Source organism: Corylus avellana, chromosome 9 (genome assembly GCF_965113065.1).
Source record: "Corylus avellana chromosome 9, dhCorAvel1.hap1.2, whole genome shotgun sequence".
NCBI lineage: Eukaryota > Viridiplantae > Streptophyta > Magnoliopsida > Fagales > Betulaceae > Corylus > Corylus avellana.
The window spans coordinates 17230757-17246589 of record NC_142498.1 but is presented as its reverse complement, the minus strand read 5'-3'; the positions used below and the strand labels follow the sequence as shown (position 1 = coordinate 17246589).

At 32.6% G+C, this 15833-nt stretch overlaps 1 protein-coding gene across 1 annotated transcript; it reads right to left on the bottom strand.

Moving 5' to 3' along the window:
• Nucleotides 1-3538: 3538 nt before the first annotated feature.
• Nucleotides 3539-11326, bottom strand: LOC148583882 (MATH domain and coiled-coil domain-containing protein At3g58260-like). The gene is made up of 6 exons (XM_088510806.1): nt 11308-11326; nt 10887-11022; nt 4488-4657; nt 4053-4341; nt 3787-3953; nt 3539-3702 (listed from the first exon to the last, which is right to left on the bottom strand). The coding sequence occupies exons 1-6, from the start codon at nt 11321-11323 to the stop codon at nt 3539-3541; spliced, it is 942 nt and encodes a 313-aa protein (XP_088366932.1). The 5' UTR covers nt 11324-11326.
• Nucleotides 11327-15833: the final 4507 nt, after the last annotated feature.

The following is a 15833-nucleotide window of genomic DNA, read 5'->3' as shown; positions in this document are numbered from 1 at the left end:
GTCTTTCTCCCGACGGTTCTAAGTAACGTAAGGGGTTTTTGACAATTTGTTACGGCATTTTCATATTTGTGTAGCCGTATTAGTTTTATGTATTAGGCTTATACTATGTTAGTATAAGTCGGTTAACCCTAGCCAGAGTTATAATATTATTTTAGAATCTATGCTGACTCAGCCCTAACACACTTATGGAATGTATTGAATCCTTTATTTCGATGGAGTTATGCCATGAATAAAGAAATGAAAATAATTAATCTCAAACTTTGTGTTTGAAAGGTTTAGGTTCCCTTAAATTTAAGGTCTAGTTCCCTTAAAACTTAATTTATCCCGTTACAAATTTAGGTTCGTAACACAATTGGTTTTATTTATTTATACGCATTATTTTTCTGTAAAGCCTCGTCAATCTTCACCTTCCTCAACTTTCATTCTTTTTTTTTTTTACTGTAAAGCCTCTCCCATGCAGCATATATATTTCTCTTTACTGGAGCCCAAAGGGCGTAAAGTAGAGTGTGATTGATACTTTTTTTTTTTTCTTTTTTTTTTTTTTTTTGATTTTGAAGTGCGTTCGGCTTTGTCCAAAAGAAAAATAAGCTTAACGGCTAAGGTAAACCCTTTCTTTTTTTTTTTTTTTTTTTTGCTTTGTTGTGTTTGTAAATGAGTGGGCTTGATGGTAATTGGCCGTGTGATGCGAATTTCTTTTACTTTTGTTTATGTTTGTAAATTTGATGAGCTATTAAATTCTTGTGGGTTAGACTTTTGCACCATAATTTCAAATTGAGAAGCTGATTAAATCTCATATATTGCTAGAAGCAGTTTCAGAACATGTTTAAAGTTGCATTGGAAAATTGAACTTTTAAAGTCAAAAATAGTGTTTTGATTATGTTTAGAGTGAAAAAAAAATATATATATATTTAAAATTTTTTACTGAACATATCAATTTTTTGTCTAACACAATTTTTAAAATTTCCTAATACAATCCCAAACGGGCAATTGCTGGGTGCGTAAGCTTTGACCATAAAGAGCACTAGGAAGGAAACATCTGGACTATGAATTTCACCAAATTAATTTAATTAAAAGTGCATTAACACTGAAAACAATGGGGGTGATGGCAGGATCATGTGAAGTAGCTAGTTTTATTTCAAAATTTTATAATCTCCGGTACTTCGATCGTTACCTCGATCTAATCTCGTTAAATCTTACTAGTAATACATGTATCTTAAAGTTTTTCTTATTTCAAAATAGAATATATTTGATTGCTGGAATATCTGTTTTACTGGAATAAAATCTTCATTAAAGTTCCTAATAGAGCAATTAAGTCTTTCCTTTTGGATTCTTGCATTTAATATGTCAATCTTCGTTCAAACGACTCAATTAGTTGTCCAGACGAACATGAGAAGAAGAAAAAACATGACAGTTTGATCCTCGTTCTCAATCTAGTTCGGACAAGATAGCGGACGAGCTTCTCGGTGGCTCTACTTGGCAATAGATTAAAAATCAATAATGATAATCTCAAATTCAACCGTAATTTTAAAAGCCACATCACAGTTAAGAGAAGACTATATATATATATATATATATATATATAAGGAAATGTATGGTATTCTTCTAGTGTTCTCCTAGTGTTCTCTCAACTGTGGTGTGGCTTTTAAAATTACCGTTGCTCTCCAGGACCTGATGGATTTTCTAGCACCTTCTACTGAATTGCATGGGGCATCATCAAAAATGATTTTATTGCGGCTGTTCTGTATTTCTTTCATGGTGGTATCATATATCCCTAGATCGATCAATGCAACAGCAATTGCCCTTATTCCAAAAATGGAATCTCCAGCCACCTTTTTTAGATTTCAGGCCAATCAGTCTATGTAACTTTAGTTACAAGGTGATCACGAAGATCCTATCCAACAGGCTGAGTCGACTTCTTCCTCTCATAATCTCTAAAGAGCAAGGTGCATTTGTTAAAAATCGTTTAATATCTGGTAACATAACCATAGCTTATGAACTTGTGAGAGAAATTGATAGGCACACGTATGGAGGCAATATCATCTTCAAACTTTTATATATATATATATATATATATATATATAGATAGGCAGTTAGCGGTTATTAACTACTTTTTCCTGCCCCTAAAACCGTTAATCGCAACCGCCCTAGGCGGTTAGCAAATTTTAATAACTGCTTACCAAAGCGGTTAGCGGTATAACCGCTCTGTTTGAATACCCCTAATTTTTAAGATTTGATTCATTCGAAAATTCTAAACCCAAACAACCCTAGCTTTTCACCCGCTTTTATGTTGTGACCTTTTTTTGGTGCCATTTATTATTACCGAGAATTTAAAACCATTTTGAACAAAAAAAATTATTATTATTTAGGCCTCAAATTTTCCAATCATCAAATTTTGATAATCAAACTAACCTATCTGAATAATGTTAGGTGGACCTTAAATGTGCTATGACTTTTAAAATTATTATTAAATTTGGAGTAATTATTATTAAATTTTAATATATTTGTACTTTTAAAAGCTATTTCACATTTGGGATTACTAAAAGAAAACTCTAATCCTCCTCCTAAAATTACTCAATCTGTATATATCGGTTTAAGAAAACCCTGCAAAGCTTATGAAATGTATTATTTAACAAAAAACTTGTTCATATACTTCGGATAATCAACTAATTAAGTTCCCCTGCGGTTTACTTTGCCTGACGCTGAATAGTATTAAGTGCTTGAGAATTTTGGGTATTTAAATTGGACAATAAGCAAGCAAAATCTTTAGTCACTCTACTCTTGTTAAGTAACAAAATATATTTAACAGAATTGCTCTACTAGTAGGTTTTGCAACAGCTCCATGTTATTGTCATAACCAAGAAATTAAAAAAAGGGATGAAAGCATTTTTAGTCCCTCTAATTTATTGTCTAAAATGAACGGGGTATTTTGAAAATTTTGTAGGGATTTAACAGAAAATTTTAATTAATGGTGGACATTGAAAAAAATTTTCAAAGTTTGATTCACTAAATGAAAATAAATGAAATTTTAAGGGGGACATTGCAAAAGTGATGGCAATTCAGGGGTTAAGTGAAATTTTGCCTAAAAATAATTTATAAGAAAACAAAAACAAACTATTTACCAATAAAATAAGAATGTCGTCACATTTCTATATACGCAGCATAGCAAAAAAAGTACTGGCTATATAAACCCCTTAACCAGTGCAATAGATTGAACGAATACAACTTGAGCACTTGCATATAGGATTTATATCCTATAAAAACTTTACATATCATTTTAAAGAAAAGAAAAAAGGGGACGACAAAATTTCCTAATCTTATTTAATTATAAAATTCAGGCTTTGTTAGTTAAGGCTTTTTCGTTATCCCTTTTATTTCTTGTTTTAAAAGCAAAAATATTAACAACACAAAACACTTATAATTACTTTATTTTTATGTGGCATCATAACACTTAATTTCAAACAAATAACATAAAACAACCTATATATACGAACTGTAATTAACAAATTGAACCTTGTGCTCCTCCAACAAATACGTACAATTATTTTGAGGAGAAATCCTTAACAACGGATATGACATCAATTTTGCATTCAAAGAACAAAGCATCACCCACCAAGTCGCCCTTTGATGTGTGCTGTAGCTCTCTTATTGACAAAAAATTGGGGCAACCAGCGAACGTGGCGGTATTAGAGAACCAGTTCTCAACTGTAAGGTAAGAGTTGGTTTTGGGTGTAAATTTTCAAGAGATTTTACTTCTGTTCAGGTAGAAAAGAAGTGAAGAGAATAAACCTGTATTTTCAAGATGATTGCTATTGATTTGGTCCTTTATTCGCAGCTTGCATTGGACGTACACTTTTCTGTTGAGTGAAAGACTTTCTGGATTACATAACATCAAATCAAGACCCAACCGTGTGTCTAATTCTTTTCCTCCTTCCTTCGAATATAAAAACAGCTTCCTGTATCCAAAATATGAAGAGAAAAGGTTGTAAATTAACATGATAAGTGAACCTGTACTTGAGACTGATATACAAGACTTAGCAAAATCCCAATCATACCATTCTCTCCCTCCAACAGTGAATTTCTCAGACAAAGCTACTTTAACTTTCGAGGCCATAAACTTGTCAATCTTCCAAGTGAAATAATCACTTTGAGGTTCATTTATCATCGACAAACACTCTCCTTTAAAAGGACCTTTAATAACAAAAATTTCGACTCCAAAGACACAAGTGTCATCAACAAGATATCCATTTAATGAATCATTGAGAGTCTCATGAGAAAGCAATTGATCGATTCCCCATTCAGTCTTCAATTTATGAAAGCGTCTTACTACTCTAGCATTTGCATCTATGTTGTTGATGTTCACAAGCAACATGAGTAAAGTCAAATATCAAATCCAAACATAAATATATTAAAGAGGTATATCTATATGGACAAATATTGCAAGGAAAGTTTTAAACTTAAGGTTTAGACTAAGCTTTGGGCAAAGGTACCTTGAATACTATGGTATTGGTCTCCAATTTGATCAAACACAAAGAATATTATGTTCGCGTTAACCTCCCAGCCAAGTAGAAGATCATCAGTAACTGCTATTGCCAAGTATAGAGAGATGTGATGGTACCCATTGCTATTCTTTTTCCCATTTGGGTAGAGTTCCAATCTCCTAGAGATGGAAATGAAAATGCTCATATTTTTATATTTCAAAAAAAAAAAAAAAAAAAAACAATTAAAACGTGAAGAGGTGTTAAGGATATAAACATTAATGATAAGTGTTGATTTGTATTCTCTAAATGAATGGTTAACCGTAATTTAAGTAATATGTTTGTAGTTGAAACTATTGAAATCACAATTCTATAAATTAATAGAGTTTTGTACTTAAATCAAATATTAAGAAAATAAATAGCTTGTAAAGCTTTAACGTGTTTGTAAGTTCTTGTTGGCTTAATTCGGTAAGCAAAATGGTGACCAAAAGTGCCAAGATTCATCATCCATTCAATTACCGTTCGGACGAGAAGAAGTGCCGTTCGGATGCTCAAAGAATTCTATTTTCCTCGAAAGCCTCGTCTACAATCTCGTTTGCAATCCCGTCTGGACGAGCTCGATAAATAGGAATTCCCAAGAGCCTCGTCTGAACCCCGTCCGGACGAGTTCGATAAACAAGAATTCTCGAGAGCCTCATCTGCAGTCTCGTCTGAATCTTGTCTGGACGACTTTTACTAAAAAGGTCATATCTTGAGTTTCAAGCCTCTGATTGGAAGAATCTTTGCGGCGTTGGAAAGATAATTCAATTGGTATCAAAGCAGGTTCACTCTGTTTGGATTAATTTCCTAAGTAAGATCCTAGACTCCTCATAATATGTCTCACACAGTTGCACCTAACTCACTTCCCGTCTTTGACGGATCCAATTATACGTTTTGGAAAATTCGTATGAAAGCATATCTCAAATCTGTTGACGTTTGGCATATTGTTGAATCTGGATGGACTAATCCTAATAAGGCAATTGCCGAATTTTCAAAGGATGAAAAGAGTGCTTCGTCTGCGAATGACAAAGCGTTAAATGCCATCTTCACATCTATCTCCATCGAAGAATTCTCAAGAATTTCTCGATGTGTAATAGCTAAAGAAGCATGGGAAACATTGAAAATTACTCATGAAGGAACTAAAATTGTGAGAGCTTCAAAAATTCAGATGTTAGTTTCTCAATTTGAAGAGATTAGGATGGAAGAGGAAGAGACATTTGATGATTTTTATTCTAAGCTTAGCACTATTAGAAATTCTACTATTAATCTTGGAAAGAAAATGAGTGATGCTAAGATAATAAAGAAAATCTTAAGATCTCTACCTGCGAGGTTTATACCTCAGATTACTGCTATACAACAGAGCAAAGATCTAGAGTCAATGAGAGTAGAGGAACTTGTTGGTTCTCTTCAGACATTTGAACTCATGTTACCTAAGCCCAAAAGCTCAAAAAATCTTGCTCTTAAGATCAAGGCTGCTAAAGGTAAATCTGTAGTTCATTCTGATGAGGATTCTGGAGACGATGAAGAAATAGCAATTATTGCTAGGAAGTTTAGAAAATTTTTCAAAAACAATGGAAATTTTAGAATTAGGGAATCAAAAAATTTTGTGAATCCTAGTAATGAGGTTAGAGATAATTATGAAGGCAAAAATGATGAAAATCATAAAGATAAATTATCTCGTGGTCGTAAGTGTCATGAATGTGGTGGTATTGGTCATATTCGTGCTAATTGTGGAAATTTGATAAATTCAAAAGGCAAGGCCTTTAATGTGACTCAAAGTGATGAGTCAGACAATGAGGAAAAAGCTGAAAATTGTGCTAATTATGTAGCCTTTGGGATTTCTTTTGATAGTAAACATGAGGCTAGTGAGTCTAACTCTATAGATAGTGAACATGACATATGTGATAATGAATTAGAAGAGGAGGGTGATCTGCAAAATGCTTATAATGATCTGTATGTGGAATGCATTAAATTGAAGAAGTTAAATAAGCAACACTTGCAGAAACTCAAAGATGTTAATCTTGAAAATGATCGACTTTCTGTTGCTTTAACTGATTTACATGCTATTCATAATACTTTGATGTCTGAAAATCACATGTTAATTGCCAAAGTAAAATCCTTAGAGAATGAGCTTAATGAATCAAGAAATCATTTGAAAACATTCTCTAGTGAAAAGCTAAATCACATGTTAATTGCCAAAGTAAAATCCTTAGAGAATGAGCTTAATGAATCAAGAAATCATTTGAAAACATTCTCTAGTGAAAAGCTAAATCACATGTTGCATAATCAGAAACATTCGTTTGATAGAACTGGATTGGGCTTTAATAAATCTGCTGTTTCTTCTACTAATGTTTCTTCTCCTTCAAAGTTAATTTTTGTGAAACCAGTTTGTAAAGAAGAAAGCTTGACTAAGAAGAAGGAAATGTATCCTCCAGTTTCAAGAGGTGAGAAAGGTAAGGGAATTCTAACTGATTCCTATGTGTCTCGTTCTACATCGGGACGTGCTCATATGCCAAGGAACCAACCTTCTCAAAGGTTCATTCCTACATGTCATCACTGTGGTAAGATTGGACATATTCGCCCTAATTGTTTTCAGTTGAATAATCATGAGTCAAAAAGAGACTATTTGCATTCTAGGGATAGTCATGAGGAATTATTCAACATGCTAAGGGGTGTTATCATTCAGTTAAATGACTTGGACAAGAGTCGCACTTCTGTTCCCAAAATGAAGAAAGTTTGGGTTAAGAAGGTTGATACCGTTCACCCGTTGAGGGGGAGTGATATTGGACTCACCTAGTTTAGGTGGGCACATTGCATGCCTAGGACAGACTTTGCTTATATATATATATATATATATATATATATATATATATATATATATATATATATTTGTGTCCTAGTGTCATAGTTTGTTGGGTATTTGTTTTGTTTTGTTTAAATTTTTGTTGTTGTTTGTTTTTGTTGTTTGTGTTTTGATTCTTTTAACATGTTCTGTTTTGAGTTCATTTAAAAAAAAAAATTCAAAAATTCAAAAAGACAAAAATATTTTAATTTGGCTGTTTTTCTTTTCTCTTTTTTTTTTTTTTTGTCTTATGTACCCAGATAGTCCATGAATTTCTCATGTTGCTTTCATGAATTTAATTCCTTGCATCTTAGAATATTCTAAATATGCATGAGATAAACAGTTGTTTCAATGGACTTGTTTTTGTGGTTACCTAAAGCTTGAGCGTATGTGGTACGTTTTACCTATGCTTAATTCTTACACACACTTAAGCTTAATTTGAGGAAATTTTTTAAAAGTGAGGTATGATAGGTAACTACATGAGGTGTTTTGGACTAGTCATATTTTTTTTTTTCAAATTGACCATATGTTAGTTGAACCTAGGACTTAAAAATTCCTGCATTCTTTCTTTTGTATAAAGCACCAATTGTTTAAAGATAGTCTCTCAGAGAGAAAAATAATCAAAATAGTGAAAAAAAAAAAAAAAAAAAAAAACATGTTCCTTATGGAATTTAATTTCACTGTGTCAAACTTGTGCTATTTTTTCAAAAGAGGATTGTATTGGATGAGAGTGACTAGGCCCTAGTATGATAAAGTTTGACTTTTGATTGAATTTACTTGTCAAAACCTCGTGTTGGTGAAACTTTATCCTTTTTTGTAAATTGGTATTTTTTCTCTCATTAAATGGCTTACACACACAACACACAAGCATGGGTTGAATGGATCATTTTTTCTTGGCTTGGGTTAAACAATATGAGTTTCTTGCCATTTCTAGTCTCATGTATATTTTGCATATTTAGAGTATGTTTGGGATATTCATTGCTAAAATACATAAGTTGTTGATGTGTGCATCATGTGTGTTCATTTGACTTTTGAGGGGGAGAAACTTTTTTTAAAAGTTTCTTGTTGATTATTAAGTCTTATATTGAGGGGGAGTTTATGTTATTCATGATCTTGTTGTCTTCTTCATGCGTTTTCCTATATGTGATCATGAGTGTTTGATTATTGTTTTTCCTGTTCCACATATGCCTTGATGTTTTCGTGTTGAGTGTTACAGGAAACATGATACCTTTTGTCATTTTGTGACAAAAAGGGGGAGTATAAAAAATGGGGAGATGATGGTGACTCGGCCGATTGATTTTGTCACCAAATTGCCAAAAGGGGAGTTTGTAAGTTCTTGTTGGCTTAATTCGGTAAGCAAAATGGTGTCCAAAAGTCCCAAGATTCATCATCCATTCAATTACCGTTCGGACGAGAAGAAGTGCCGTTCGGATGCTCGAAGAATTCTATTTTCCTTGAGAGCCTCGTCTGCAATCTCGTTTGCAATCCCGTCTGGACGAGCTCGATAAATAGGAATTCCCAAGAGCCTCTTCTGCAGTCTCGTCTGAACCCCGTCCGGACGAGTTCGAAAAACAAGAATTCCCGAGAGCCTCGTTTGCAGTCTCGTCTGAATCCTGTCCGGACAACTTTTACTAAAAATGTCATATCTTGAGTTTCAAGCCTTTGATTGGAGCAATCTTTGCGGCGTTGGAAAGATAACTCAATGATCTACAAAGTCATGTTTCACGAGGTTTAGCTAATTCCAATGTTTACTAGGTCAAAACGGGCCATAAAGAGAAGACTACGAAGCTGGGCGGAATGGCTCGTCTGCAATCTCGTCTGGACGAGATTGCAAACGGCCATGTGTTAAAAACACTTTCTGGCTGTGTTTTGTTGTCCCGTCCGGACGGCACATGTTCCCGTCCGGACGCCGCGTACCTGTAACAGTTTTAAATGAATATAAACTCTTTCCTAGGTCTAGGGATGATGAGGCTATTATAAATACATCTCTATAGGAAGAGAGAGTGACGAATTTCTGCATCTAGAATTCGCTTTTGTGTGCTAAGAGGGTAGAGTCTGTTCTCTCTCTTAGAGTGATCGTTTGTGTTTACTTGTTGATTGTTGAAGCGAAGTCGACCGGAGTTCCGGTGAAGGGAGATCACGTAGAAGGATTGTGCCAGCTGTCTCTGGAAAGGGCTATTGCGGTAAAAGGCAAGTGGGTCGCTTGTCTTATACAAGATCGTGTCAATTGCAAAGGTTTTGTAAGTGTAAACGTCTTGTAATCCTTTATTCTTTTACTGAGTTAGTTGATTTCCTGGGTTTGGCTGTCCCGGAAAGGATTTACAATTAGAGAGTTCTCTAATTGGTTTCCTCTTCGTAACCAAAATATCTGTGTTGTTTATTGTTTATTGTTACATATATTTTTGATTGTTTATTAATTGTTAAGTCAGATCTATTTCCGCATAAATTGTGTGAAACACCTATACATTCAAAATAGGTGTCGTTTGGTGTCGTATATAGGTTTTTCAGTGTTGATGTAAGCGATAGGCCCAATTCTGTCTCTTTCATATATTTCCTCAATCTCTGTAGATTATCATTAGTTTTTATAGGTTTTCTCAAATTTTTTAGATTATTATTGAAAATTCTAAAACGACTCCAAACGACACCTATTCAAATGTCTAGGTGATTCACAAATATTAAGCGGAATAAGATCTGACCTAACAATCAATAATCAACCAAATACAGATATGTAATGAAAATCAAGAACACAGATATTTGGTTACGAAGAGGAAACCATTTAGAGAACTCTCTAAATGTAAAACCTCTCCGGGGCAGCCAAACCCAGGAAATCAATCCACTATAAGAAGAATAAGGAATACAAGAAGAATTACAAAACCTTTGCAATTTACTCTTCCTTGTACACGACAAGCGACCCACTTGACTTCTACCGCAGTAGCCCTTTCCAGAACATCTGGCACAATTCTTCTATAAGATTTCCTTTCACCGGAACTCCGATTGGCTTCACGTATTTAATCCCTTCTCAAATAATCTAGAACAATATCTCTCTCTAAGCTCTCTGATTTTGCTCTCCAAAAATACGTACATCTAAATGTAGCAAAATCGTGTTTAAATAGAAAATAAGCCTAATAAGTCAACCAGGTCCGGACCCTGCAGATCTGAGGTCCGGACATGCCTCATAAAATGCACTTTCGGGAACTGGGGTCCGGACCCTGGGAATTGAGGTCCGGACCCTGCTTGAAAAATCAAGTTTCTGGAAATGGGGTCCGGACCCGGCTTCTGGAGGTCCGGACCCGGACTGTCCAGTCTTCATCAACAACTCCGATCGATGGGCGTTTGTGGTCCGATTGAGCTGAAATTTTGCAGGGACGTTCATAACACATGAATCTACATTATGAACGGTGGAGATTGGATTCTGAGCATTCTATATCAGTGTTTGAGCCGTGAACAGTAACATCTGCATTTTGGAACTGAATTAAGCCAACACAAGAACTAACAATTATTAGTTTCTATAAGGAGTCCCGAAGATGCACCATTTATGGCCACCAACTACAAACTGGCCAGAGTGACATTTTTCCGCCTCCATCCCTAATAGTAAAGAGAAATTCTTGATTTGAACTGTATAAAGATCATGAGTTGGCGGGAAATCTGTGGTTGATCGTACTATTCCTGAGGAAAAAAAAAACCATTACATTCAAAAGATATAGAGCTAAATATTATTGTGAAACTGTCTGTTAATAGTTGTATATTCAATCAGAGGTCAGAGGGTATAGAGTATTTGTTAAAGATCAAAATCTTTTATTTGAAACATTTGTGTAATTTATATATTTTCTTTTCTCGATCAGATTATAACAGGGGAAGGAAGGAGGGCTTTGGGTAATTAATTTAGTCGACAAGTAACAAACAATTAGAGAGAGAGAGAAAGAGAGAGAGAGAGAGAGAGAGAGAGTATACCAGCTTCATCCTCCATGTCTTTCTCCGATCCCGGTGTAAAGATGAACGCTTTCTGATATTTTGAAGAAGCTCAAATGACTGACTATATATGGAAGCCTGCAAGGAGTTCCAATATTAATATATCGTTAAACTCGGAGGCTGATGGTCATATTTATTTCTCTCCATAGGATGGAAAAAAGGGAAGCTAGAGAATATTCTTGCTCCCGCTGGCGAGCAAGCATCTACTAGTTTTGAAAATATTTTTTGGCTTACCTTCCATGGTGGGGAATCAAAAGCTCGTACATTCAAAGGGATAAAATAGCGAATATGGAAACGTATCAATGAATGGAAGGAGAAATTCCTATCGAAGTGGGAAAGATCGAAATTCTCATCAAGGCCATAATCCAAGTTATCCTAACTTATAGTATGAGTTATTTCTTGTTGCCTAAAATTGTGTTGGGAAATTAACTCTTCGATGCTGCGATTCTTAGAATTAGGTTTGGGAAACAGGTTTTTCCATGCCTGGAGAAGTATTTGGCAGGGGGGAGATATATCCAACATAAAAATATGCTAGGGGTGCAAAGGCGGGCGGTTTTTAACCGCCCGCTAACCGCTAACCGCTATAACCGCCTAACCGCCTAACCGTTTAACCGCATTAACCGCTAACCGCCTAACCGCCATAACCGCCTAGCGGTTAGCGGTTAGCGGTTATTGGGTCTACTAACCGTAACCGCTAACCGCTAACCGCCTTTTTATATAATATATTTTTATAATTATACATATAACATAATCACTTGATCATTAAATCACAATTTTTTTAAAAAATAATTAAATCACAATTTGAGTATTAATATATTATCACTATAATTTATATGATTATATCATATAATCACTTGATCATTAAATCACAATTTTTTTAAAAAAATAATTAAATCACAATTTGAGTATTAATATATTATCACTATAATTTATATGATTATATCACATGAGATTGATTATTAAATCATTTGATTATATAATAACAAATTATACATATATAATATGACATAACTCATAAGTATACTAATTCATACTAATACAGCAATTAAATATCTAGAGACTTATTTCCAATGTATGTTATAAACCTATAAGTCTATATAAGTCTACATATGTATATGAATAATATAAATGTATAATATCAATAGTTAATCATATGATTCAATGACAATTCAAATACTTTATTCAAGACTTCAAGTGAATCATATTATTAATGTACAATGATGATATGATTCGTATAATATCAAATTAAGTAATTGACATTGGATTAAACAATGACCAATGTGTTACTTATAAACATAATTTAAGTATTAATGTATTATCATTATAATTTTAGTAATTTATATATTATCACTATAATTGATATGATTATATCACATGATGACTTGATCATTAAATCATATGATTATATAATAATAAATAATACATATATAATATGACATAACTCATAAGTCATAAGTCTACAAGTTAATCATATGATTCATGTACAATGATAATCACAATTGATTCAATTGAATTAAACAATATGTTACTTATAACTACAAGTCTACAATTTAATTAAAGCATTATTAGATACTTTAGGAATTTAGGATTTAGGAGTTTGAACATTACCATTTACCATTAGATATTAAATTCAATTCAAAGAAAAAATATTATAAGTAAATATGATAAGAATTTAAATAATTAATCATATGAATCATATGATATAATTTAATGAGACTATATGATTATATAATATCAAATTAAGTAATTGACATTAGATTCAACAATGTGTTACTTATAATCACAATTGAAGTATTAATGTATTTTTTGAACATTTTTTAGAAAAAGAAATTTAACCATTTTTTGAAAGAAAAAAAAAAAGAAAATTAACAATTTTGAACAATTTTGAATTATATATATATATATATATATATATATATATATATATATATATATAATTGCTTATAGTTATATTATATGCATATTGAATAATATAAATGTATAAGATAAATATTTAACTATATGATCCAATTACAATTCCAATACTTAATCAATTATTCATGTACAATGACAATGACAATGTGATTCATATAATATCAAATTAAGTAATTGACATTGGACTAAACAATGTGTTACTTATAACTACAATTGAAATATTTTTGTTTGTTTGTAAGTTTATAAGATCAACACTTAATCATATGATCCAATGACAATTCAAATATTTATAGCAATTGGGCCCAAGAAGATATTAAAAATACAAGAAAAAAAAAATGAGGGTAAAAAAAAGCCAAAAAAAAAAAAGCCCAATTTTAAAAAAGCGGTTAGCGGGCGGTTATCTATTTTACTAACCGCTAACCGGCCACTAACCGCTAACCGTTAACCGCTAGGCGGTTAGCGGTTGCGGTTAGTGAAATTTACTAACCGCTAGGGCGGTTACGGTTAGCGGTTATTGCCACTAACCGCTAACCGTAACCGCCTTTGCACCCCTAAAATATGCAATCCCCAGTTCGAAGGTTGGGGAGGGAGGCACGAGCCAAGGATCCTATCAATGAAGGCACTGGATGGTGGAATGTACCCCTAGTGACAAAGATTTTTATTGAGGAAGAATAAAATATATATGTAGTTTGCCTCTCAGCTCAAATGTACATACTGACAAATTAATTTGGGGTAGCTCACCAACAGGAAATTTCTCGGTAAAAATTGCGTACTATATGAAAAAAAAAAAAAAAAAAAAAAAAAAAAAAAAATCTTTTCATGCGGGAATCAGGTGAACATTTCAAAAAATTGTGTACGATATGAGAAAAAAAAAAAAAAGGGTTATTTATTTGACCCATTTCTTACTTTGTTACGTTTACTTGCACTATTATTTTTTGAGTTTGGGTCTGTTGTAAGGGAGCCCACCCATTTTCAGTTTTTTGAACACTTGTACACCATTTCCCAATTTGATTGAAAGAAAAAAAAAAATGATTATTTTATATTAAATATGTGTTGAATTAGTACCAGAAAACCAACTCGATCAATTCTTTTTTTTTTTTGTTTTTTCGGTACTAACTCAACACATATTTATCAGTTTCTTTGGTTCGTGAATATCCTAAATCAAAACCGAAATTATAACTAATCTGTATATATCACTCTAAGAAAACCCTCCAAAGCTTATGGAAGGCATTCTTTAACAAAAAACTAGTTCATATACTTTTCAATAATCAACTAATTAACTTCCTGCGGTTTGCATTGCATGACGCTGGATATATAGTGGATAGTAATAAGTGCTCGAGAATTTTGGGTATTTGAACCGGACGATAAGCAAGCAAAATCTTTATCCACTCTTTACTCTTGTTAAGTAACAAAATATGTTAAACAATTTTTTTTTTTTAGGAAAAAACAAATAACGAACAGAATTGATCCACTAGGTGTTGCAACAGCTCCATGTTATTAATTGTGATAACCAAGAAATTAAATAAAGGACTGACATTTCCTCCAAATCAATTTGGAAAAAAATTTTCTTCAACCTACTTCAATAGGTGACAAATGTCATCTCTCACATATATATATATATATATATATATATAAAATCATTTATTGTCATTCTATTAACTTAGGAACCTAAACATTAATTTTTTAGAAACTCAAACATGTTGAATCACTACAAAAAACAGGATAGTTACTAACGTGGTAAACAGTAACCAAATTTTGCCACATCAATATTTATTGACGTGTCACATTCAACACGTCAGGATTTCCTGACGTGTCAAATATTGACACGTCAAGAAATTTAAATTCAATTTAATTTTTAAAAATTTTATTAAAATAAATTAATATTTAAATATTTATATTATATATTTCTGACGTGCTAAAACCAGCACGTCAGTATTTCTTAATTTTTTTTATTTTTTATTTTTATTTTTTATATCAAGTTTATATATATATATATATATATATATATATATGGTCCATTTCTGACGTGCTGAAACTAGCACGTCAGTTTTTTTTTTTTTTTTTATCAGGTTTATTTATATATAATATAAATATATATATTATATATTTCAGACATGCTAATTTAATTTCTAATATGCTAAAACTAGTACATTAGAAGAAAAAAAAAATAGGGGGACAATATTCAACTTTAATTTTCGCTCGTCTTTCCTTCTTTTATTATTTATTCTTTCCCCCATATCTACTGTTCTTATTTAATGCCAGGTCTTCTTTCCCTCTCTCAATCTCCCTCTTCTCTCTACACGCATCACTACAAAAGCTCCTTTTCTGTCTCAATCTCTTTGAATCTCCCTCTTCACTCTCAATCTCTCTGCACGGCAGCAGAGCTAGAAGAAAAGTAGATCAAGAAGAAGAAAAACAAAAGAAGAAGAGAAGCAAAAAAAAAAAAAAAAAGGAAGAAGAAGATCGAAGAGAGATTTTTGATTTTAAGAAGCTCTGATTTGGTTTATTTTGATTTGATTTGAGAGATTTTTGATTTTTGATTTGAAGAGAAGAAGATCGAACAAGCATAAGGTTTATTTTTTGATTTTTTGAAG

Bases quoted from the DNA above. Each gene is read 5' to 3' on its own strand.
- LOC148583882 (XM_088510806.1), bottom strand. The intron at 3,954-4,052 runs GTATGATTGGGA...TTTTGGATACAG, and splicing joins ACTGTTGGAGGGAGAGAATG to GAAGCTGTTTTTATATTCGA. The intron at 3,703-3,786 runs GTTTATTCTCTT...CTTACCTTACAG, and splicing joins CAATCATCTTGAAAATACAG to TTGAGAACTGGTTCTCTAAT.